Raw genomic sequence first — 27561 nt, forward strand, 5'->3', positions numbered from 1 at the left:
TCTAAAACATGTATCATGTTTGCAATAAGGCACTAGAGTAAAACTGCTGAATATATTTTCAAGCATGGTGGTGGCTGCATCATGTTATGGGTATCCTTGTCATCGGCAAGCATACCAATATGATAAAAGTAAATGGAATGGAGCTAAACACAGGCATAATCCTAGAGGAATCCTTTCTGAAGGTACTGTATACTTTATCAGTCTGGTGATTTATGAGCTACAGTGGCCAGCCATCATTAAAAGGTATAAGTGATTAGGGGCTAAGGGTTAAGGGCCAAGGGCTAGGGACTATGCCAGGGGTGAGTTTGAGATTGGGCTCGTGCCTGTCCTACCATTTTCCTCCATGCGTATCTTCTTACAGGGGCTCTCATCCGAGTCGTCGTCAGACATCTCCATCTCCTCCTCCCGGCGAATCCCCATGATCTCCTCACTGTGGGCATTCCTCAGCTCCTGTCACATCACAACACAAGGACCCCTCAGTGTATCAGTACTATACACCCAGCCATATGCCTGTCTAAAAATGGTTTCAACCAGACTGCTCCTGGTAATGTGTTATAAAATAAAAATTATATAGGTTGTACCTTCAAACGAGTCTGTGGTGGAAGAGGATCAAATTGCCCCTAGACACTGATCTAACATCAGTTTTGTGTTTCACTTCCCAACGGGTTATGGATAGGATTTAGTTGGGTAGGGTAAACTGATCCGAGATCTGCAGTTTGAACGCTTCATTTTTTCACATGATAAAGACAGAGGAGCATAGAAAACATCTCATTCTTCCAGCTGCTCTGATAACTAGAAGTGTCTCAGCTGTGAGGCTGTCTAATACCACCACTGTGAAATCTCTCCTCAGATAAAGTAAATATGCTTAGCCAATGACTCAGCTATAGGAGAGTGTGATAGAGTTATGAGAGGAGAAGGGAGAGAGAGAGGTTTAGATGCAGGGCTTTGTTATGTGTGACTGTGAGCACAGAAAGCCTCAGCTGCAGTACTGAACCAGCCAGAGCTTTTTTCCTAGAAGCTACAGTACGGCATGAAGACGGAGGGATCCAATGGTGTTTAGAGCCGTATCTGATATCATGATTTCTGCAGTATCCATTATCAGTTCATATTCAAACTGTAATTTCATACTACTGTCATGGAGGATGTTGATACATATATGAATAGATAATTAATTCACAGCCATTTGTCATTCAGATAATCTATGACGCTTCAGGCTGCAGTGTTACAGTAATTACTTGAACTACTTGAACACTTACCAAGCATACTACTGACCCTTAACAAAGGATTTCACAATTGTGGCATGCTAGCAGACTCACTCCATAGTGTGTACTGTTACTGTGTGTCGCTTCTTCCAAATCAATGCCTTACCTCTGGTTGCTCTGACAATAGACATGGCATGATTCCTTTCTCACTGACTTGACTTAGAGACATGTACTGTATGAACATAGACGTCTTACAGTATGAATTAGGCTTGGGCGGTATACTGTACTGTATGTGTTTTTTTAATGTTTGGAAATAAATAGCCCGGTATGGTACAGGAACAGTATGAAGGCATGAACATCTGGATACCGCCCAACCCTAGTATGAATGGTCACATTAGGTTAACATCTGTCCTGATAACTCTGGCACCCACAGATAAGCACCCTCATATACCTGGTCATTACTTTCAATTCACTTCAATACATCATCATAGTCTCCAAATGGCCAAATTAAAACCAATAATAATCTGTGTTTCTACAACCAAAAATATCTAGATTCCATGAGATTTATAGGATGTTTTTGTTTAGTTCTAATAAAAGTGATAACGAACATTTATACCATGATATTGTTGAATACTCGTTTCTGATTGGTTTGAAGGGCATTCTAGAGAGTGCATTATTTCCCTAAAACGCACAGTATCATTGTACGGTATAATCCAATGGCTATGAAGTTCATTCTTACATGTTCTATTTTTGAACTGCTTTTGAAAGCAAAAGTCGAATTGAAAACATTATTGGCAAAGTTGAATTCGATTTTCATAATAGCAAGCTAGGATGATGGTTTTGTTAGCTAAGGTAACATGTCTGTTTGCCTGGTTACCAAGGCAACTACTGTAGCTATCTAGCTAGATAGTAAACCTGCTAGCTAATTCAGTGGATGTTGTCACATTTCTACTGGCAAATTAATACATTTCTAGCGGCAAATATGTTAATTTATAGCCATGATATAAAAGGGATAATCAACTCAGGGCTCTATGCGTTCTATAGAAAATAATGCAACTCCGTGGAAGGTTAGTTTCACTCCACTAACACGTCGTGGAATAAACTTTCCATTGAGTGCACTATTTTTCAGAGAACGCATAGCCTCTCGTTGATTATCCCTTACGTAATGAATAATCCAGAATGCTGACTCGTTGTACTCCCAATTAATTATTGATCTGTCTTAACCATGGAAGCCCCTGTTGCCATAGCACCCACTCACGCTTTTTGTACTATTTACAAGTGTGAATTGGAAATGTGTTTTTTGCATTTCCCAACTCTCCCTCAGAGAGCGGGGTCACAGCCAGGGTCTGCCATAATAAACAGCAACCCTGGAGAAGTTATGGTTAAGTACCTTGCGTAAAGGCACATCGACAGATTTTTCACCTTGTCGGCTCAGGGATTCGAACACATGGTTAACTGATGATCTAACTGCTAAGCTACCTGCCGCCTCTGTGTGAGTGCGTGTGTACGTGTGCGTTTCATCGATGTGAGGAAAAAGTCTACGAATGGCCCTGTAGAAGAGAAACACACAGCATCAGAAGATCAGAACAGCATGGCAGTCTGTCCATCTGTCTGTGTATCTGTGAGGCCACAGCAGTCTGTCCATCTGTCTGTGTAGCTGTGAGGCCACAGCAGTCTGTCCATCTGTCTGTGTAGCTGAGGCCACAGCTGTCTGTCCATCTGCCTGTCCATCTGTCTGTGTATCTGTGAGGCCACAGCAGTCTGCAACAACAGCCAAATGAAACACAGTAGGACTCATGTCAACCCGGCTAGAGTGTCTGTCTGTTAACCTGTCCTGAGGAGTCCAAACATGACAAGGAACAAGGGGGTAAGGAGAGAGTACCAACCTCACACTGCTTTCTCCAAATGTCTATGTTCTTGCGCTGCGCTTTAGAGAAATGGTCCCATGCCTTCTGCCTGGAGGCAGCGGTGAACACAGCCGTGATCTGCTCGACTTGGGGTGAACAGGGGAGTCAAGACAAGACAAGGCTTTATGTAGAGCTTAGATCCTACTGCACCACCCAGGCACAACAGCACACAGAGGAGACACTAGGGAGCTTCATCCTGCCAGCCTGGGTTAGTAGACCCCATTGCATTTACCTGTACCACCCAACAACATATCATCGCTGTGGGATGAAAGCTTCTTATCTCCAAAACAGAAACTTTTCAGGAAATGTAAAAAGACGTCCATATTTTGTCATTAAAGTTGGAATCTCATTTAGGTGAAACGTCTTCACGGGTCGGCCCAGGCACATTTGTTATTGTTTATTAAAGGAAGAAAGGAGCATTCGGCCTCTTGGTAAAAAATATTGTTGTACATACTCTGCTGTTCTATCACGCGTGCAATGGAAAAAAAGTGTTTGTTGCTTAAGGTAACGTCTTTGTTGTCGTAATATCGCAAAAGGACGTAGCAGTTTCACCGCTATGGTTCCAGCTTTAACGAACATACAATTATGAAACTTCAGAAGCTATTTTGAATAAATGTTCTTGGTCGTAGAGTCTTTGGAAATAATTGAGTTACAAGGTTTTCATCTGACAGCGATGATATTGAGAATCATTGGGTGGGTTGTGATTTTGAGACATTGTTTTTGTTGGTTTGTAGGGCTTGATATGGTTAAATGCTGGTCATTGTATTACCTGGTGTCTCCTCCCCAGTGCTGAACAGTACTTACATCTCATACCTGCTGATTCAGTTCCATCAGGACTGTCAAAGACAACATTCTACAATGGGTGGCTGGCTTGTGATACTAAATGTTTTCATGGATAGAGTAGGTCTAGACATACCATTGAACTTACATAAAATGTGTCTTTAATTTGTCCTGAATCATTCCTAAGTCTTTTAGGAAGTTACTGCAGTCATCACTATCCTTTCCACCAGTAGAAGGTTGTCTTTAAAGTGTTGCTCTGTTCTAAATGCATACTGTCATATTCCTCTTCAGTAAATAACAGGAGGTTTAAAAAGTGTCACTATTACTACTGGACAAGTGCACTGTGACCACATCAACATTAAAACTACACCCCCTCATCATCCCCTCTTCTGGTGATTCTGGATCTCTGCACTTTTCATATTAAAGCAGCACCAGAGGACTATATAGCTCCGTTTTATTACCCGGTGTTGAACACAACAAATACCATTCAAAATAGCACCATTTAAACAGTCATAAGACGTTGATGAATCTTGTTGTCATCTCATTGTCTTTCCAGATTGTATTTCATATAATTTCAATATCAGTCCGTACTGTACATTGACATTGTTTGAGAGTGCCTGCTGGAGAGATACAGTTCTACGATGCCTACCTGGGAGTTAGGTAGATCAGCTGGTCTCTCCTGTAGAAAGTTCAGGACACTGTACTGTACTTACCTCTGTCTGGTCTCTGACCTCTGTCATCCTCCCTAACTACTGGCTTATCACTGCACAGCTGTATAGAACAACTGGTCTTTAGTGCTATGTGAAGGTACCTGTAGTACACTGTGTCTAGGAAGGGTTTATGAGAATAAAGTGTCACAGGTAGTGTATAGTGTGTCTAGTTAGATGCTTACACTGAGTCAATATGGCCAGCAGGGCATTTTTAAACGTCTCCTTGGCTAGCTCCATCTCCTCCTCGTGCTGGGCCTTCTCACTCATCAGCCTCCGGACGTGGCTATTGGCCGACTGGATCATAGAATAGAAGTTATTGGCCGACCGCCGGTTGACCTCACCACGGTCGATCCACGTGAACAGGACCGCAGTCGCCTCACTGAACGTATGGTCATCTGGAGGAGGATGATGGGGGAGGGGATTTAGGGTAAGGTTTTTAAACCGTGAAGCTGAAAGCCTATGAAACTGTACATTGGTATTCCTTGAAATAAACTACACTGAACAAAAATATAAATGCAATATGCAACAATTTCAAAGATTTTACTGAGTTACAGTTCATATAAGGAAATGTGTCAGTTAAAATTCATTAGGCCCTAACATGACAGAGAATATAGATGTGCATCTGTTGGTCACCGATACCTAAAAAAAAAAGGTAGGGCCGTGGATCAGAAAACCAGTTAGTATCGGCTGTAACTACCATTTGCCTCATGCAGGGCGACACAACTCCTTCACATAGAGTTGATCAGGCTGTTGATTGTGGCCTGTGGAACGTTGTCCTACTTCTCTTCAATGGCTGTGCGAAGTTGCTGGATATTTGTGAGAACTGGAACACTCTGTTGTACACGTCGATCCAGAGCATCTCAAACATTCTCAATGGGTGACATGTCTGGTGAGTATGCAGGCCATGGAAGAACTGGGACATTTCAGCTTCCAGGAATTGTTTAAAGATCCTTGTGACATGGGGCGGTGCATTATCATGCTGAAATATGAGGTGATGGAGGCAGACCAATGGCACAACAATTGGCCGCAGGATCTCGTCACGTTATCTCTGTGCATTCAACTTGCCATCAATAACATTGAATTGTGTTTGTTGTCCGTAGCTTATGCCTGTCCATAGCACAACCCCACCGCCACCATGGGGCACTCTGTTCACAACATTAACATCAGAAACCCACTCGCCCACACAACACCATACACGCTGTCTGTCATCTGCCTGGTACAGTTGAAACAGGTGTTCATCCGTTAGAGCACACTTCTCCAGAGTGCCAGTGACCATCGAATGTGAGCATTTGCCCACAGAAGTAGGTTACGATGTCAAACTGCATTCAGGTCAAGACCCTGGTGAGGACGACTATCACGCAAATGAGCTTCCTTGAGATGGTTTCTGACAGGTGGCCCTTCTCAGACGATCCCGTAGGTGAAGAAGCCGGATGTGGAGGTCCTGGATTGGCGTGGTTACACGTGATCTGCGGTTATGAGGCTGGTTGGACGTACTGCCAAACTCTCTAAAACAACGTTGGAGGTGGTTTATGGTAGAGAAATTAACATTTAATTATCTGGCAACCGCTCTGGTGGACATTCCTGTAGTCAGCATGCCAATTGTATGCACCCTCCCTCATTGTGTTGTGTGACAAAACTGCACATTTTAGAGTGGCCTTTTTCATCCCAGCACAAGGTACACCTGTGTAATGATCATGCTGTTTAATCAGCTTGTTGATATGCCACACCTGTCAGGTGGATGGATTATCTTGGTAAAGTAGAAATGGTCACACAGGGAGGTAAACACATTTGTGCACAAAAATACGCTTTTGTGCGTATGAAACCTTTTATTTTATTTCAGCTCATGAAACACTTTACATGTTGCATTTATATTTTTGTTCAGTGTATACTGCCATGTACTTTGAATAAATTATATTTCTCTTTCCTTTATGCTTCAGTGCACAGGAACAGAACAGCATGGGGAGATTAACTATCAGACTGTTTCATATCTTCTGAGTGTCTTTGGATGAGACAGTCTTCTGTGCATTTATGGGTTTGAATCAACAGAAACTAGTCATTGAGTGAGCATAGCCTTTTTAACTGTCTGTGTCTTGGTGGGTCTTTGTTGAGCGTATTCTTCACATTTGAATAATAATTGAAAAGTGCCACAGAGCCGCGTCCGATCGCATAGCGCAGAGTGAATTAAAAATCGTTTAATGAGCTCAATACCCACTGCAACACGACCTGAGAGCACACTGTCGCTTGGTTGAAAACACTTTTCACCACACAGCTCTAGTGCTATTCAAAAGAGGCAGCAGAGTGCAATCATACAATCATATTATAGAGAAGTCACATGAAGGTATTGCGGGCCAGCACAACACAGGGAATAATGGAAGTCTATTTCCCCAGCATTTTCAATGAATAATCAAAGCAAAATATCTCTCTGTGTTTGGCTCAGTGTAATGAAAACCTTCTTGGAGAACCTAACATCTCTATAGTAATAGCCAGTGGTGTAGTGGAGGGTAAACCTTTCTTTATTTTGTGCAAGCGTTTACCCACCCATCGCTTGATAAGTGTGTGACACAGCCTCACACACATATAAACACACACACACTCTTGCTCGCCCTCTTCACTTCCCTCCTCTCTCTCTGCCATCTGTTGTGACCAACAGTCAGGCAGTCTCTAGTGCTGCAGCCTCAGTGTAAAGGCTATAAACGTCCGTTCATAGAAGCAGCTGTATGTGAGTTGAGAGAGAGACAGAGTAATGCGCTGTAATGTGGTAATGAATATGATTAAGGTATTTACCCGCCTGAGAATGTAAAAGCATTAACCAGAGGCTGTTTGAATGAATATGATTATGGAGAAACAGAACACTTTCAAACACCGCTCTGAACAGAGAGCAGAGACAGTGGAACAGGGGGACAAGGAGGATCGCACAGAGAGAGAGAAAGAGAGATGCAATATGAGCAGGAAAGCAGAGAATTGGAAAAGAAATAAAGCATCAGCGATGGGAATGAGGAGACAGGACGACACACATTTCCCACCAGCGTGATGAAGAAATCTAGGAATTCGGAGCTCCAGGGGATGTGATGAAGGGAAGGGAGGGGTGTCCAATAAGGGGAGCACGACATCTCCCAGCCGTGACCCTTTACTATCATATGCTTCATTGAGAGATGATAGAGAAAAATACTTTCTGCTTGTATCAATGGGACTCCTCCAATAGTTAATGTGACATGTCTGTTCTTACTGCCATAGGAAAAGGAAAGGGAGAGAGGGAGAGAGAGAGGAGGGAATTTTGATGAGGTGTTGTGATGCAGTTAGTTTCATGTCAGCACTCTCTCTCTCTCTCTCTCTCTCTCTCTCTCTCTCTCTCTCTCTCTCTCTCTCTGCCTCTCTCTCTGCCTCTCTCTCTTCATATTGAGCTGTATTGGAGATGCAGTGTCTGATGCCCTTTGGGCTTCTTCAGCAGAGAGAGAGAGGCAGGTGGGATGCAGCCGGGATGCACCATGTGGGGAGACAGCGGGGGGGTTGGGAGCTGACTGATGGCTGATGAGATAGAGGGGGCAACAGAGTCAAACTCTCCTATCAGATGTCATAACACTAGCTCTCTGTCCAGGAAGGATTTCAGATCCACATATTAAGGTAATGCTACTGGGAAGGTTCTAATAACAGTGTTGAGGGTGTCATAAGGGAGAAAAATTATAACCATGATTGTATTTCTCATGCAGAGAGAGGATGTGTAGTAATCAGACAGTTCTAGCAGACAGTGGTTTAGATCAACAACTCATATAGGTGATGGGAGAAATGAGAAATGAAAAGCTTATTTTTCTAATCTAACCATTTTCATATTTACTTACGTCTGACATTTCTTAATATCAATTTGACATGACAGAGGAAAGGTACATTGCTCTAAATGATACGAAGACAATATTCATGAGAAGGTACATTATAGATTATTCCTATACTGTAAATTAGGACGGGGTCTGTAAAACAGTGTGCAGCTCGGACCTTTACACACATTTATACACCACCATGGCCCGCCTGCAGCACACACACAGCGGGGGGGCAGCTGCTAGAGGCACAGCTGGACATAGTGCTAGAGGGTGGGGGTGACACACACACACATCATGCTCATTGGTCCACTCACCTTTCAATCTCTCCGCCAGCTGTCCCGCCTCATGCTCGGAGAAATGCATGATGGGAGGTGGCGAGGGTGGACGGAGGAAGTCTTCGTGGATCTTGCGTCGGTGTCGTTCCTCCCTGGCCAGCAGCCTCTGTTGACATTCCCACTCATACAGGTCGTCTCTGGCCTGAGCAAAGTCCACGTGCATCCTCCCTGAGTCCTTCTTATCTGTACTGGAGCCGATACGCATCCGGTACCCTGGGGAAACATGGCAGTTAGCAGTCAGATACACTAAACACAACCATACAGATACATTCAACACACAGACAAACACACAGCATATAAATTTTGTATACAGTCATGTAAACTCATACAGTCAAATACAATCAAAGTATACAGTATTACAAATGCCTACATTCTCTACACCACGTACCACCACAAAGACCATTAGCAAACCAAAAGGACAAACTCTACATTTTCAACTATTCATAATGTTAAAATATTCTCTAGTCCTCCTCATCCATATTCACATCTCCAGCCTGCATAGCTACAGTCTATTTCTTTCACCTCCAGCCTTCATAGCTACAGTCTATTTCTTTCTCCTCCAGCCTGCATAGCTACAGTCTATTTCTTTCTCCTCCAGCCTGCATAGGTACAGTCTATTTCTTTCACCTCCAGCCTGCAGAGCTACAGTCTATTTCTTTCACCTCCAGCCTGCATAGGTACAGTCTATTTATTTCACCTCCAGCCTGCATAGCTACAGTCTATTTCTTTCACCTCCAGCCTGCAGAGCTACAGTCTATTTCTTTCTCCTCCAGCCTGCATAGCTACAGTCTATTTCTTTCTCCTCCAGCCTGCATAGGTACAGTCTATTTCTTTCACCTCCAGCCTGCAGAGCTACAGTCTATTTCTTTCACCTCCAGCCTGCATAGGTACAGTCTATTTATTTCACCTCCAGCCTGCATAGCTACAGTCTATTTCTTTCACCTCCAGCCTGCAGAGCTACAGTCTATTTCTTTCACCTCCAGCCTGCAGAGCTACAGTCTATTTCTTTCTCCTCCAGCCTGCATAGGTACAGTCTATTTCTTTCTCCTGCAGCCTGCATAGCTACAGTCTATTTCTTTCACCTCCAGCCTGCAGAGCTACAGTCTATTTCTTTCACCTCCAGCCAGCATAGCTATAGTCTATTTCTTTCTCCTCCAGCCAGCATAGCTACAGTCTATTTCTTTCACCTCCAGCCTGCAGAGCTACAGTCTATTTCTTTCTCCTCCAGCCTGCAGAGCTACAGTCTATTTCTTTCTCCTCCAGCCTGCATAGGTACAGTCTATTTCTTTCTCCTCCAGCCTGCATAGGTACAGTCTATTTCTTTCACCTCCAGCCTGCAGAGCTACAGTCTATTTCTTTCACCTCCAGCCTGCAGAGCTACAGTCTATTTCTTTCTCCTCCAGCCTGCAGAGCTACAGTCTATTTCTTTCTCCTCCAGCCTGCAGAGCTACAGTCTATTTCTTTCTCCTCCAGCCTGCATAGGTACAGTCTATTTCTTTCTCCTCCAGCCTGCATAGGTACAGTCTATTTCTTTCACCTGCAGCCTGCATAGCTACAGTCTATTTCTTTCTCCTGCAGCCTGCATAGCTACAGTCTATTTCTTTCACCTCCAGCCAGCATAGCTATAGTCTATTTCTTTCTCCTCCAGCCAGCAGAGCTACAGTCTATTTCTTTCACCTCCAGCCTGCATAGGTACAGTCTATTTCTTTCACCTCCAGCCTGCATAGCTACAGTCTATTTCTTTCACCTCCAGCCTGCAGAGCTACAGTCTATTTCTTTCACCTCCAGCCTGCAGAGCTACAGTCTATTTCTTTCTCCTCCAGTCTGCATAGTTACAGTCTATTTCTTTCACCTCCAGCCTTCATAGCTACAGTCTATTTCATACATAGTATTGGTATAGTACTGACCAGAGAGGTAGACAGCATTGTATATAAATTGTGTGTATAGATATAGTATTGGTATAGTACTGACCAGAGAGGTAGACAGCATTGTATATAAATTGTGTGTATAGATATAGTATTGGTATAGTATAGTACTGACCAGAGAGGTAAAGGGACTTATCCACCATGAACTCCTCACTGAAGCGGATGTGACAGAAGTTCTTCTTACTCTTCCTGATAGCGATGATCTCACCACACTGATCAAACACCTCCCTGATGATCTCCTCGCTAGCATTCTCCGGCAGACCCCCCACAAACACCGTCTTACACCCTGGGGGCCGCTCCCGTGTTGACGGAGGAGGCAGGTCTGGAACATCATACATGCTCCTGTCACATCTAATGGCAATTCGTGTGACCATATTACGGACAGTCAATATATGAATGCATTTATACTCATTTAGAAAAGCATGCAAGAGTGTGTACGTCGGTGTGTGTGTGTGTGTGTGCGTGTGTGCGTGTGTGTGTGCGTGTGTGTGTGTGTTTATGTGCAGGCACATGGGTGTGTGTTTGTGAGTGTTTGAGTCTTACTGGGGTTCTGAGGGAACAGGGTACAGCTCTGGCAGTGGATGATCTCCTTGATGATGGGCATCTCAGGGGGACCAGGGGGAGGATGGACCAGGCTGATACCTGCAATCATGGGGTTGATGGGAGCTAGGAGACCCAAACCTGGGTCAAAGCCCTGGATACAGAGAGAATCTGGAAGAGAGAGAGAGGAGAAGGAAAGTTAGTCTGGGGGAGAGGAGAGGAGGGAAAGGGAAAAGAAAATATGTACAATGAGACCCAGCCCTTGGTCAAAGCCTGGATATAGGTAGAATATGGAGGAGAGAGAGAGAGACAGAGACAGAGCAGAGAGCGATAGATGGACACAACCTATTCATATCTTCAGAACACAACAAGATGAGAGTGGTAGAACGGACAAGTTATCAGCAGAAATCTCCCTTTTCTCAGGTCTTAGAGAGAGCACAGACACTGATCTACATTAGAGTAGAAACCAGTCTGACTGCAGCTGTCACACAAGCCTGTCGCTACTGTGAGGATACAAATAGTCATGAATACAGATATAAATATACAAATGTAGAATCGCATCTTCATATCTATGAAATCATCAATCAAGTCCTCACTGCAGATTTGAGTTTGTCAGCAGAAGGTGAGTGTAAATAGTGTGTGTAGGAGGGAGAATGATTCTATGTGATGCTGTCACAAAGATTCCAGTGCTCAACATAAGTCCCTACACTGCAGTATTTGCTGTTCTAAAGAAGCTGCAAAGCAAATAAGTCCTGCTTCTATACTGGCTGTATCTGGTGAAGCCTCGAAGAGAAAGTGTCTGGCGCTGTGAATAAGTCAAGTGTGTTTTATTACAGAGAAGGAGTTTTTAAGAGAAGCTGCAAGTCCTTGAGGCTGGAGAGAGAAAAGACAGAGAAAATAAATCTGGAAGATTATCGCCCATAAATCTCCCGAGTCGCAATCATGTGTAATCTGAGATTGTGTAGATCTGTGGAAAACTCATTCAAGTGTTCTCTGTGTAATCCTAAAAGGTAAATGATATGTATCCTCTCCCCACATTCATCATCAACTAATGCTGTTTCACTTTTCCTCTCTTTCTTTTCCCCTCCCGGTGAAGATAATTCAAGGCCGTTAGTTTTCCTCCCTGGCCTCGGCCACGCTCTGCTAACGTCTGCCAGGGGGAGAGAGTTCACACTTTGTTTTTGTCATCATTTAATTTCTCTCTCTCGCTCTTTACCTTTCCTCCCTCCCTCTGTTCTCTCCCCTCAGCAGATTTGTGTGAGCGGCCACTGGGTTTGCTGGGCTCTGGATCTCCCCTCAGCAGGTTTGTGTGAGCGGCCACTGGGTTTGCTAGGCCCTGGATCTCCCCTCAGCAGGTTTGTGTGAGCGGCCACTGGGTTTGCTAGGCTCTGGATCTCCCCTCAGCAGGTTTGTGTGAGCGGCCACTGGGTTTGCTGGGCTCTGGATCTCCCCTCAGCAGGTTTGTGTGAGCGGCCACTGGGTTTGCTAGGCCCTAGATCTCCCCTCAGGAAACAGCTGCTCTTAATTACCGTGAAGGTGAGATATCATCCATCACACACACTCTGTAACCCCCATTAGCTTTCTCCTCCTCTTCTCTCTCACTCTTATTTTTCCCTTCCCTCTCTCTCCTCCAGTCTCCGAGTGAACAGTCCACGAGTGTCTCTTTCCCTCTCTCGTTGTCATTCCAGATCTCTCCATCTCTCCCTGTTGAACCTGAGTTCTGTGCTCCAGGAGGATATCAGTATTAATCTGTCTTTCCCTTGGCTCTTAGGAGGATCCAATCCAGCCGTCCAGCCCTGCTGTCTCTTAGCTGATTGAGGAGGAGAAGGACTGTACAGTACAGTACTGACCCAATGGAACCACCGGTCTGGTTCTTTTCTTCCTTCTTTTCCTCGCGTAATCCCAGATCTGAGAGGGTTGGATAGGGTGAAACCAATCATTTCAGCCAGACAATCATATCAGACACCGCCTGGTGTAGAGGACCTGGATGGCAGGGAGCTCAGCTCCAGTGATGTACCCTCTGTAGCGCCTTACGGTCGGATGCCAAGCAGTTGCCATAGCTAGCGGTGATGTAGCCAGTCAAGATGCTCTCGATGGTGCAGCTGTAGACCTTTTTGAGGATCTGGGGCCCTTGCTAAATCTTTTCAGCCTCCTATATATTGAAGATATATTACTGTTTTATTTTTCATCGATTTTTTACAAATGTTAGAATTTTTCTACCACTTTGATATTAGTATTTTGTGTAGATCGATGTCCAAATTTTTTTTTTATCCATTTGAATCCCACTTTGTAACCCTACAAAATGTGGAAAAAGTCAAAGGGTGTGAATACTTTCTGAAGCCACGGCTTCATATTACAATAGGCTTTCACCAAACAACTCAGCTTTCAGGAGTTAAATCCATGTATTCAGTTGTTCAGGCTTTACACAAACTCAGCTTCCAAACCTCCCTGTGTGCTTATTTAATGAACTTCACAATGCAGCTCTCACAATGACACCTCAGAGCGCAGGGAAGCTGCTTTATATAGGGACAGATCACTGAGAATCCTGATAGAAATCTAATGGACTTCATGAAACAAGCTGAAATGAAGTCCAAATAAAATGGTAGAGCACCTGTACATTTGGAGGAGCTTAGCATTTTTAATATAAATCCATAACTGAAAATACTATACAAGTGAGATCAGTGTGGTTAAACTTTAACCGCAGACTCACCAGGGATCATGACAGAGGCCCAGACTATACGTTAGACATGTATAGTATTATATACGTTTCATATAATAGTCCATAGAGTGGTTTCTTGTGTTATATACTTGAATAACATAAGAGGAGACTGAGAACAAAACACACATATTTATTACAACCAGATGTTGGGGACATTTTAAAGCTGAGTGTTTTCCAGCCGTGTCCTCCTTAGCCGTTATAAAAGTCTTATTGGTCTGGAAGAACCTCACTCGGCTAGTTCTCACAATGTGCGTGTGTGTGTGTGTGTTTGTGTGTGTGTGTGACTGTCTTTCCAGTCCTGTCCACTTTATATATAATAATAATAATGTTATTAGTCGAGAAGAATCTGTTCGTTCTCTAAGGCCTGAGTGTGACTGGGTCCTTTTTGAAGTACCCAAACCCAAACCCTCCCTCCCTCCCTCCCTCCCTCCCTCCCTCCCTCCCTCCCTCCCGTGTGTGTGTGTGTGTGTGTGTGTGTGTGTGTGTGTGTGTGTGTGTGTGTGTGTGTGTGTGTGTGTGTGTGTGTGTGTGTGTGTGTGTGTGTGTGTGTGTGTGTGTGTGTGTGTGTGTGTGTGTGTGTGTGTGTGTGTGTGTGTGTGTGTGTGAGTGTGTAGGCCAAAATGTCATCCAGTGCAAAGGACCCGAGGCATTTTTTTCCAACAAGAATCTATTAAGCAAAGTCTCCTAGCGAGAAGCTTAGCTAATCATCCAGAAGCTCAGTCAGGACTGATTTCCCAGACAGCTCAAAATGAAATGAACTCAAAATATATAATTCAAATGACAGAGCCTTCCATCTCAACCTCCATAAATATGCATGATCTGAAATCTGTTCATGAATTTTAATCAGCCGGATTTCCCTCTATCCTCGGTGACTACGCTGTCATAATGGTAATTATAATAGGATGCACACACACACACACACACACACACACACACACACACACACACACACACACACACACACACACACACACACACACACACACACACACACACACACACACACACACACACACACACACTTAGCATCAGAGTAGAGACAGACATGTAGTCGAGCCATTAGAGAAGAGACCAGAGGTTTCAGTGTATTGTGCCTACCCTCAGTCAGCCACTCTGCAGGGAGGGAACAACATCTAGATAATCACCCTGTTATCTAGCTGCTGATGGGGACACAACAATTACAACGGTCCTACAGTGGGCAAGTGCTGAGGAATTGAGTACTGAATTTGGGAAATGTGATTATTGATGATGATGACAATGGTAGTCTGGGATTTGACTTGTAATATATACCGAATCTTAGGTCATATCTTCTTAGGTCTTCTTTGTATAAATCTGAATATTGTATTATTATAAGAAAACAAAGGGGATTGTATGCACCTGAAAGATGTCTTTCAGGTAAGCATACTTACCTCCTCAAACTGTCCCCCATCAAATAGACTAGAACACAGTTTAACATAGAATAACAACTCTACTGCCCAGTAAAGGGATTGGCAGAGCTGGTTTGGTATAGCATGCTGCAGCTAATCATTGACTGGCCTGCCCTGTGGGTGGAGCTGTGGAGGTGATGGAGGAGTAGGATGCTATCATAGGAATAATGGGACTCTTGATGGAAGTGCAAAGTTCACCTGATGACTTTACGATCTTCTCAAATGTTACCAAACCTAGTGGGGGACTCTTTCCTTCCTTATGGCCTCGACAATATAGAAAAATTTGCCTGAAGAATTTGTAAGCAGAGGAGAGGGGGATAATGTGGAGGAGGGTGAGAAGGGGTGAGAAGGAGGTCTGCCAATGCCTTACCTGAGACCAGTTGCTGCCCGCTGAGACCCATGGGTACGATGCCCAGGTTGTTCATGGCGGTGGCCCAGGCTCCGTGGTCATTAACCACGTGATCATGGACACTGAGGTGATGCTCCACCCCCAGGCTCCCTACACCGTCTGCTGCTACAAGGGACAGGAGAAACAAGAAGGTTAGAGGAGGAAGGAGAAGAGACCAGAGCTATAGTTAACATATTAGTGAAGGTGTAGTAGCCAGTATTATAGTACGTACCGCTGGCCATAGCAGGTTCTCTGTGCTCCTCTCTCTGGCTTTACCTTCCAGAGCTCTCATCAGAACCACAGCTCCCTGAGGCTGCACACCAGACCACACCGGACCACACCAGACCAGGACAGAACAGGAAGGAGGGTTGAGGAGAGGGAACAGTTGAATGGAGGGATGAAGTACTCAGAGACAGGATTCCATCTCCCCTCTGCTAAACCGATGGGAAAGAACAACAGAGTAGTTCAACAACTTGAATCAGTGTTTTACAATCAAATTGTTGCAAATGCAGCTATAGCACCATACAATCAGCAAGACATTGTTACTGACGTCCTATTTCCACCCATACAGACAAACATTCACACATGTACACATAACTACATGTCTTGTTCAATAGCACCCCTCTCTCTCTCTCTCAGTTCCTCTCTCTTGCTCCCTCTTCCTCCCTCCCTCTCTCCCCCTTTCTCTCTCGCTCCCTCTCTCTCTCTCTCTCCCCTTTTCTCTCTCGCTCTCTCTCACTCCCTGTCTCGCTCCCTCTCTCTCTCCCATTTTCTCTCCCACTCTTTCTCCATCTCTCTCCCACTCTCTCTCCCTCTCTCTCCCACTCTCTCTCCCTCTCTCGCACTTTATCGCTCCCTCCCACTCTCCCCTTTTCTCTTCCACTCTCTCTCTCTCACACCTTTTCTCTCCCTCCCTCACCTTTTCTCTCCCTCCCTTTTTTTCTCTCCAACTCTCTCTCTTTCTCTCTCTCTCTCTCTCCCGCTCTGTCAGACATACACACACAAATACCTCCAAACGAGACCCAGCTGACCAGGCACTCAGTTGCCGTGACAACACGTCTTCCTGCATTCTGTCAAATGTCTTATGGGCTGACCTTTAACCACTAACTCAATCAATGGTTGTTCTGAGAAAAGTCCCATTTCCCTGTGAAATGTGTCAGAATTCTGATTGATCCCTGATTGGCATAATGAAGTAATGTAGGAATGTGACACTGTACTGTAAGTCAATGAACACAGGACCCTATAGACGATTCAATTCAATCAAAATATCAACTGTTCATTTTTCGAGGAAAGGCTACCGGTATGTGGTATTCAATACGTGTTGTGAGAAAGCATGCATTGCTCTAATTCCATATTTTTATTTTGTGTTATTCTGGTTTACAGTTTCCTAAGAAGCTGTAGTTAGCTGCAGTGTGATCTGTATTCCTGTCACGCCTCTGTCGTCTCAGACCACCCCGCAGTAATCATCATTATTCAACTCTGACACCAGGAAATCAAGTCAGCCGCTACACCACCCAGCCGTAACTAAGATACAATCATATTAATAGTTTTTCATTAACAACAGTTTTCCTTCCTTTAAATAGCTCTGGGATACCTTCAGTTCTGTGGGTTTTGGAGCGAGGCCCATTTCTGAAACTTTTATTCCCACTTGGCTGACAAATACAGTTATCTTTAGAGTTACCTGCTGTATGTCAACACATTCCTTTGTCTTTAGGCTGATAGGACATGCCACTGTTCTCATCACAGACAGATTATGAACACTGCCCTGCACTAGGAATAACAATGACACACACAAACACACAGTCAACATTTTATTACAATCAGGCCAATAAGCGAGGTTGATGAATTTCAGGATTGCGAAAACAAGCCCTTTTGAGGACAGTCCCATACAATATCTTATAACAGTAGCTCCAGTCATGTTTAGTATGAGGACTATGTCATCGTTGTGACTCTGGACTTTTAGAAGCATCAGCCCACTCCAAAGCCTAACTACGCTGAACAGCTTTATACACAGACACCTCCATTTGGTATGCTGTTCCTATCCAAAGTCAATCATGTATCCAATGGGGCACAGTAGACAACATCTACTCTACTGTCACACATAAACACTAGGCAATATTTTATCCTCCACTGTCTGTCCTTCGGCGCTCTCTCTCTCTCTCTCCCTCCCTCCCTCCCCCCTCTCATTATTTGTCTCTCTCCAGGTGGTACCAGCGTGATGCTGAGTAGTGAGGTAATGTAGCATCACAAACATAAATATATACCTCTCCTCTCTCTTCCCCTCTCCCTCTGTTCCTGTTCTCACTCTCCTCTCCGCCCTGTTTTCACTGCAGCCTGATGGAGCAGCTTACCCTCCTGACAAGTGACAAGGCTGTTTCTCTTCCCCCCTCTCTCTGTGTCAAATTTCTTATTTGCTCCTTTATTCCTTCCCCCTTCTCTCAGCTAAACCTCCTCTCCTCTCCCTCTCTGTACACTCCATCACCTCCTCTTTCCATCCCAAATCCCTGTTATTTTTGTACACCCTCCCTCTCCCTCATTCCCTAACCCCTTCTCTCCCTCTGATCTCTCATCTTCCTCCTCTCCTCCTCTCTCTCCGTCCCTTCTCTCTTGTGGTCGTCCGTAGATACCCAGCCCCGCCGAGTATTTGCGCTCACTTTCACACAGCATTAAATATTCACAACAGAACACGTGTCCTCTTCAACATTCAGGAGCTCACTTGAAATCTCTGAATCTTTCACAAGCAGATGCAGCAACGCTCAAACCTAGAACCGCTGGGCACAGACACACACACACCAGACACACACACACCAGACACACACACACCAGACACACAACCACACACACTGAAAACAAACATGGAAGACAGGGGAAAACGTTACAGGTCAACATTTCCAGGAGAGGGGTGGCTCTGTTCCAAGCTCAATGTTGCATACTACATAGAATGAATCCATGTATTGGGCATGCATCCTAAATGGTAGGCTAGTATGGATAGGAGGGATTAACCCTAGACAAATGTTAGTAACAGGACAGTGTGGTACAAATAAATGTAAGATCTTCATTTGATTGCAGGAGAAGAGGACATTTTAAACGTGTAGTGTATTTGAGGCTTTAAAAGGCTTCTGAAGTTTGTAATTTTCACTTAAAAATGTCAGACTTTATTTCCCCTTACGAAAAATGTATCAGCTCCTACAAAAATGTCCATTAATTATAATCTACGTAATAATTCACATTTTCTGTTACTGCAGAATTATTTTCCTGCTGTAGCAAACTGGCTCAAATGAAGATCCTACATCTGTAGCCCTGAACGGGAGAGAAGATCTAAATGTGCTCCACATATGTGTCCGGTGGATATCAGTCCCAAATGTTACACAGGATGTCCATATTAAGAATAAAATAACATTCAGAAACCAACATTAGAGTTATAAGCTTCTCACTTGTTTCAAATAGATTGGATTCCACAGAAGTCAGAGGTTCCCATACGTTTGTCAAAAATGTCGGAGGAAAGGGTTCTTAACCATCGACTTCAACATTTGAACATTTTTTATTTACATTGACACATTTCTTGGAGATGACATTGGAAGAAGCTGTAACCCATCCGCATAAATGGTTCACTTCAGCCCTACACCCCACTGCAACACACACAAAATATCTGACACCCCACTGCAACACACACAAAATATCTGACACTCCACTGCGACACACACAAAATATCTCACACCCCACTGCAACACACACAAAATATCTGACACTCCACTGCGACACACACAAAATATCTCACACCCCACTGCAACACACACAAAATATCTCACACCCCACTGCGACACACACAAAATATCTCACACCCCACTGCAACACACACAAAATATCTCACACCCCACTGCGACACACACAAAATATCTCACACCCCACTGCAACACACACAAAATATCTCACACCCCACTGCAACACACATAAAATATCTCACACCCCACTGCGACACACACGAAATATCTCACACCCCACTGCAACACACACAAAATATCTCACACCCCACTGCGACACACACAAAATATCTGACACCCCACTGCAACACACATAAAATATCTCACACCCCACTGCAACACACATAAAATATCTCACACCCCACTGCAACACACACAAAATATCTCACACCCCACTGCAACACAGATATCTCACACCCCACTGCAACACAGACAGATATCTCACACCCCACTGCAACACAGATATCCCACACCCCACTGCAACACACACAAAACATCTCACACCCCACTGCAACACAGATATCTTACACCCCACTGCAACACACACAGATATCTCACACCCCACTGCTACACAGATATCTCACACCCCACTGCTACACAGATATCTCACTCCCCACTGCAACACAGATATCTCACTCCCCACAGCAACACAGATATCTCACTCCCCACTGCAACACACACAGATATCTCACACCCCACTGCAACACAGATATCTCACACCCCACTGCAACACAGATATCTCACTCCCCACTGCAACACAGATATCTCACTCCCCACTGCAACACAGATATCTCACACCCCACTGCAACACAGATATCTCACTCCCCACTGCAACACAGATATCTCACACCCCACTGCAACACAGATATCTCACTCCCCACTGCAACACAGATATCTCACTCCCCACAGCAACACAGATATCTCACACCCCACTGCAACACAGATATCTCACACCCCACTGCAACACAGATATCTCACACCCCACTGCTACACAGATATCTCACACCCCACTGCTACACAGATATCTCACACCCCACTGCAACACAGATATCTCACACCCCACTGCAACACAGATATCTCACACCCCACTGCAACACAGATATCTCACACCCCACTGCAACACAGATATCTCACTCCCCACAGCAACACAGATATCTCACACCCCACTGCAACACAGATATCTCACACCCCACTGCAACACAGATATCTCACACCCCACTGCAACACAGATATCTCACACCCCACTGCTACACAGATATCTCACACCCCACTGCTACACAGATATCTCACACCCCACTGCAACACAGATATCTCACACCCCACTGCTACACAGATATCTCACACCCCACTGCAACACAGATATATCACACCCCACTGCAACACAGATATCTCACACCCCACTGCTACACAGATATCTCACACCCCACTGCAACACAGATATCTCACACCCCACTGCAACACAGATATCTCACACCCCACTGCAACACAGATATCTCACACCCCACTGCTACACAGATATTTCACACCCCACTGCTACACAGATATCTCACACGCCAAAGTATGATTATCTGCCCTCTCACACACAAATTTCAGCAGTTCAATATTTTATTGACCCCAGTGCATATCATGCTATCCCTTTAACACGGTCAATGGGTGGTTCATAATGCATCATACATATATTCATTAAGGAAACACTCCTGTGCTTACACACACTTATATCAGATCTCTCCCACATACACACTCTTATATCAGATCTCTCCCACATACACACACTTATATCAGATCTCTCCCACATACACACTCTTATATCAGATCTCTCCCACATACACACACTTATATCAGATCTCTCCCACATACTCTTATATCAGATCTCTCCCACATACACACACTTATATCAGATCTCTCCCACATACTCTTATATCAGATCTCTCCCACATACACACACTTATATCAGATCTCTCCCACATACACACTCTTATATCAGATCTCTCCCACATACACACTCTTATATCAGATCTCTCCCACATACACACACTTATATCAGATCTCTCCCACACACACTTATATCAGATCTCTCCTATATACACATTCTTATATCAGATCTCTCCCACATACACTTATATCAGATCTCTCCCACATACACACACTTATATCAGATCTCTCCCATGTACACACACTTATATCAGATCTCTCCCAAATACACACACTTATATCAGATCTCTCCCAAATACACACACTTATATCAGATCTCTCCCACATACACACACTTATATCAGATCTCTCCCATGTACACACAATTATATCAGATCTCTCCCATGTACACTCGTATATCAGATCTCTCCCATATACAAACTTTTTTTTTTCTTTTTCTCACCAATTTCGTGGTATCCAATTGTTAGTAATTACCATCTTGTCTCATCGCTACAACTCCCGTACGGGCTCGGGAGAGACGAAGGTCGAAAGCCATGCGTCCTCCGAAACACAACCCAACCAAGCCGCACTGCTTCTTAACACAGCGCGCATCCAACCCGGAAGCCAGCCTCACCAATGTGTCGGAGGAAACACCGTGCACCTGGCGACCTTGGTAAGCCTGCACTGCGCCCGGCCCGCCACAGGAGTCGCTGGTGCGGGATGGGACAAGGATATTCCTCCCGGCCAAACCCTCCCTAACCCGGACGACGCTAGGCCAATTGTGCGTCGCCCCACGGACCTCCCGGTCGCGGCCGGCTGCGACAGAGCCTGGGCGCGAACCCAGAATCTCTGGTGGCACAGCTAGCGCTGGACCACTGTGCCACACACTCTTATATCAGATCTCTCCCATACACAAACTTCTATTAGCTCACATTAACTCTCAGCTCAGGAGTCTACATAATACATTGTGCAGTAAAGTAACTCTCTTTTAGGTTAGTTCATAGGCAGCAGGTAGCGTAGTGATTAAGAGCCAGTAATTGAAAGGTTACTTGTTCGAATCCCCAAGCCAACTAGGTGAAAAATCTGCCGATGTGCCATTGATCAAGGCACTTAACCCTTATTGCTCCTGTAAATCGCTCTGGATAAGAGTGTCTGCTAAATGACTAAAATATCAACGCAAAAAGCCATGCTAGGAAAGCTGCTGCTCTACGTTCAAACAGACCTTTCTACACAAAGAAATTGGTATTCAAACAAAAAGCCCTACTATATTGACTTACGTGTCTTCTATAGGAAACTCTTTAAGGACTGACAGTCCTCCCTTTAGCAGTTGGGACATCAATCACTGCTCACAGCAAATGACCTCTAATAAAGACTTTAGAAAAGCACCATTAACCATAACGAGAGAGAAAAAGAGAGAGAACAGAGAGCAGAGAAAGAGAGAGGCGGAGAGAGAGAGAGCAGAGAAAGAGAGAGGCGGAGAGAGAGAGAGAGCAGAGAAAGAGAGAGCTGGAGAGAGAGAGAGAGAGAGAGAGAGCAGAGATCAGAAAAAGAGAGGCAGAGAGAGAGCAGAGAGGCGGAGAGAGAGAAAGAGCAGAGAAAGAGAGAGCCGGAGAGAGAGAGAGAGAGCAGAGAGCAGAAAAAGAGAGGCAGAGAGAGAGCAGAATCAGAAAGAGAGAGAGAGAGAGAGAGAGAGAGAGAGAGAGAGAGAGAGAGAGAGAGAGAGAGAGCAGAGAGCAGAGAAAGAGAGAGGCTGAGAGAGAGAGAGAGAGCAGAGAGCAGAAAAAGAGAGAGAGAGAGCAGAGAGCAGAAAAAGAGAGAGAGAGAGAGCAGAGAGCAGAAAAAGAGAGAGAGAGAGCAGAAAAAGAGAGGCAGAGAGAGAAAAGAGCAGAAACAGAAAGAGAGAGAGAGAGAGAGAGAGAGAGAGAGAGAGAGAGAGAGAGAGAGAGAGAGAGAGAGAGAGAGAGAGAGAGAGAGAGAGAGAGAGAGAGAGAGAGAGAGAGAGAGAGAGAGAGAGCGAGAGAGAGAGATCATAGAGAGAGCACTCTGTGGAGGATGGTCACAGAAGCAAAGCCAAGCTTAATTTAATCCCATTGAAACCATCAGTTGAGCTTTGTGAGGAAAGATTGTATTAACGATGGGCCTATATCAACACTACATGATTCAATATACACTGAACAAAAATATAAACGTAACATGCAACAATTTCAACAATTTTAGTTACAGTTAATAAGGAAATCAATCAAATGAAATCAATTCATTAGGCCCTAGTCTATGGGTTTCACATGACAGACATGCAGATGTGCATCTGCTGGTCACATATACCTTAAAAAAAAATAGGGGCGTGGATCAGAAAAGCAGTCAGTATCTGGTGTGACCACCATTTGGCTCATGCAGCGCGACACATCTCCTCCACATAGAGTTGATCAGGCTGTTGATTGTGGCCTGTGGAATGTTGTCCTACTTCTCTTCAATGGCTGTGTGAAGTTGCTGGATATTTGTGAGAACTGGAACACTCTGTTGTACACGTCGATCCAGAGCATCTCAAATATGCTCAATGGGTGACATGGCTGGTGAGTATGCAGGCCATGGAAGAACTGGGACATTTTCAGCTTCCAGGAATTGTGTACAGATCCTTGCAACATGGGGCCGTGCATTATCATGCTGAAACATGAGGTGATGGCGGCGGATGAATGGGACGACAATGGGCCTCAGCATCGGTATCTCTGTGCATTGAAATGGCCATCGATAAAATGCAATTGTGTTTGTTTTATGTAGTTTATGCCTGCCCATACTATAAACCCACTGCCACCATGGGGAACTCTGTTCACAACGTTGACATCAGCAAACCACTTGCCTACACGGCGGCATACGCGTGGTCTACAGTTGTGAGGTCGGTTGGACGTACTGCCAAATTCTCTAAAACGACATTGGAGGCGGCTTATGATAGTGAAATGGACATTCAATTCTCTGACAACAACTCTGGTGGACAGTTCTGCAGTCAGCATGCCAATTGTACATTCCCTCAAAACTTGAGACGTGTTGTGTGACAAAACTGCACATTTTAGAGTGGTGTTTTCTTGTCCCCAGCACAAGGTGCACTTGTGTTATCATCATGCTGTTTAATCAGCTCCTTGATATGCCACACCTGTCAGATGGATGGATTATCTTGGCAAAGAAGAAATGCTCACTAACAGGGAAGTAAACTAATTGTGCACAGAATTTGAGAGAAATAAGCTGTTTGTGCATGTGGAACATTTCTGAGCTCAGTGTATATCTCTGAAATATTTACCGGTTTAATATTAGATAAATATAATTAGAATTCAAAGAAGATGTGATTACATAGTATGAAGAACATAGGCTAGATGCAATACATCTATTGGTGAGAACTAGGAGCCCTTTCTCCTGTAATGTGTTTGTGTTGGCTGTAGGCTGTGTTATGTTGCCTAAGCACCATTATTAGTTGATCAGGTTACTGAAAATTATCCCTGTCTATTATTAGCTCTAAAACAGAGCAGCATCGGCCTCTCATAAAAACACTACTCTGCACAACAACCAGCAATTAACACCTGCTACTGGGGTCAGCGAGAGAGAGAGAGAGAGAGAGAGAGAGAGCGAGACAGAGAGAGAGAGAGAGAGAGCAGGATAGAGAGAGAGCAGAAAGAGAGAGAAGCCACGAGAGAGGCAGAGAGAGGCAGCGAGAGAGAGAGGCAGAGAGAGAGAGCAAGATAGAGAGGCAGAGAGAGAGAGAGAGCGAGAGAGAGAGGCAGAGAGAGAGAGAGAGAGAGAGAGAGAGAGAGAGAGAGAGGCAGAGAGAGGCAGCAAGAGAGAAAGGCAGAGAGAGAGAGCAAGATAGAGAGGCAGAGAGAGAGAGAGAGAGAGAGAGAGAGAGAGAGAGGCAGCGAGAGAGAGAGCAAGATAAAGAGGCAGAGAGAGAGAGAGAGGCAGAGAGAGAGAGAGCAAGATAGAGAGGCAGAGAGAGAGAGAGAGAGGCAGAGAGAGAGAACAAGATAGAGAGGCAGAGAGAGAGAGAGAGAGATAGGCAGAGAGAGAGAGCAAGATGGAGAGGCAGAGAGAGAGAGAGAGAGAGAGAGAGAGAGAGAGAGATAGAGAGGCAGAGAGAGAGAGAGAGAGATAGAGAGGCAGAGAGAGAGAGAGGCAGAGAGAGAGAGAGCAAGATAGAGAGGCAGAGAGAGAGAGAGAGAGGCAGAGAGAGAGAACAAGATAGAGAGGCAGAGAGAGAGAGAGAGAGATAGGCAGAGAGAGAGAGCAAGATAGAGAGGCAGAGAGAGGGAGAGAGAGAGAGGCAGGGAGAGAGAGAGTGCAAGATAGAGAGGCAGAGAGAGAGAGAGAGAGAGAGAGAGAGAGAGAGAGAGAGAGAGAGAGAGAGAGAGAGAGAGAGAGAGAGAGAGAGAGAGAGATAGATAGAGAGGCAGAGAGAGAGAGAGGCAGAGAGAGAGAGAGCAAGATAGAGAGGCAGAGAGAGAGAGAGAGAGGCAGAGAGAGAGAACAAGATAGAGAGGCAGAGAGAGAGAGAGAGAGATAGGCAGAGAGAGAGAGCAAGATGGAGAGGCAGAGAGAGTGCAAGATAGAGAGGCAGAGAGAGAGAGAGTGCAAGATAGAGAGGCAGAGAGAGAGAGAGAGAGAGAGAGAGAGAGAGAGAGAGAGAGAGAGAGAGAGAGAGAGAGAGAGAGAGAGAGAGAGAGAGAGAGAGAGAGAGATAGGGAAAACAGTCTCATAGAAACAGTATGCTACATAACAACCAGCAATTATTAACACCTACTACTACTGGGGTCAGAGAGAGAACGCACAGAAACACTACCTGTTCTAACAACCATATGAGGGGACAGCTATATTACAGGCCATACTGTTTCTGTCTTAATCTCCCCCATAGAAACAACAGTGACAGCACCATCAACAAAAACGGAATGGATTTGTTGCAGCTCTGTCGAAGGCTGGGTCTGTACTATGTCAATGGTAGGTTACGGGGGATTCTTTGGGGAGATTGACCTATTGCTCACCTCTTGGCCACAGCACAGTAAACTATATTAGTACAGACATTGACCCTTTCTCTCTCAGCTCAATCATCGTCAAGCCACTAACACCTCTGTCTGATAACAGCCAAATTATGTTGTTCCTCCAAAGAACAGACATGGAAACAACTACACATTCACAGCCCATAAAGCTGTACAACCTCAGAAATTCATACAGATGGGCCCAAAACAGCACAAAAGAATACCAGAAAACAACCAGTAACCAAAACATCCAAACACTCTTCGATAACTTTCTGGATACCACATACTCTCACAGAAGGCATCAATTTAGAGTAGCAGTAAAAAACATTAACAATATATTCAGACAAATTGCAAAAGAAGCACAACTGAAATTGATAAAAAAATAAATATAAAATAAAATGACCACAAACTGGTTTGATACAGATTGTAAAATTATCAGGAAAAAACATAGAACATTATCCAACTAAAAGCACAACTAAGAGACCCAACTAATGGTGAATTACGCCTTCATTACTGTAAGACTTTAAAACTCTTTAAACGTACACTCAGAACCAAAAAAACTAAGTACAACAACAAGCAACTGACACTAATTGAGGAATCCATTAACACAAAAAACTTCTGGCAAAATTATAAAAACTAAAAAGAGAAACTAGAGGAATTAGCCATACAAAATGGGGTAAAATGTAAAATGGCGCCGGAAGAAATGGCAGCAGTTTTACGGGCGCCCAACCAATTGTGCTATTATGTGTTTTTTCACGTTATTTGTAACTTATTTTGTACATAATGTTTCTGCAACCGTATCTTACATCAGAAAATAGCTTCTGGATATCAGGACAGAGATCACACACCTCGGATTAGACAAAGATTTTTTCAACAACAAGCAAGAGTCACATGATATTCTCCAAACACTCGGCAGGGCCGACATCCCAGTTATTCGCAAAAGGAAGCGACGCAGGTACAGAGGACAAATAGCCGGATGCCTCGTCAGGACCCGGAGAAGGCGACTGGGAAAGCTGCCGCTACCGTCAATACTACTCGCCAACGTGCAATCATTGGACAATAAATTAGACGAGGTACGATCATGAATATCCTACCAACGGGACATCAAAAACTGTAATATCCTATGTTTCAC

The 27561-nt window shown here is 44.5% G+C and overlaps 1 protein-coding gene across 3 annotated transcripts in view; it reads right to left on the bottom strand.

Moving 5' to 3' along the window:
• enox1 (ecto-NOX disulfide-thiol exchanger 1) overlaps window positions 1-27561 on the bottom strand; it is a 102945-nt gene that overhangs the window by 23003 nt on the left and 52381 nt on the right. The window contains exons 2-9 of one of the 3 annotated variants that reach the window (XM_055878071.1): window positions 15978-16176; window positions 15728-15868; window positions 11215-11382; window positions 10787-10993; window positions 8726-8959; window positions 4782-4994; window positions 3089-3195; window positions 333-450 (exon numbers count right to left, since the gene is read on the bottom strand). In XM_055878071.1, coding sequence (XP_055734046.1) covers window positions 333-450; window positions 3089-3195; window positions 4782-4994; window positions 8726-8959; window positions 10787-10993; window positions 11215-11382; window positions 15728-15868; window positions 15978-15987 — 1198 coding nt within the window. In that variant the 5' untranslated portion in view covers window positions 15988-16176. Of the gene's footprint in view, window positions 1-332; window positions 451-3088; window positions 3196-4781; window positions 4995-8725; window positions 8960-10786; window positions 10994-11214; window positions 11383-15727; window positions 15872-15977; window positions 16180-27561 lie in introns of all 3 variants that reach the window. The other 2 variants (XM_055878069.1, XM_055878070.1) reach the window with 2 other exon arrangements.

Source organism: Salvelinus fontinalis, chromosome 23 (assembly GCF_029448725.1).
Source record: "Salvelinus fontinalis isolate EN_2023a chromosome 23, ASM2944872v1, whole genome shotgun sequence".
Classification (NCBI taxonomy): domain Eukaryota; kingdom Metazoa; phylum Chordata; class Actinopteri; order Salmoniformes; family Salmonidae; genus Salvelinus; species Salvelinus fontinalis.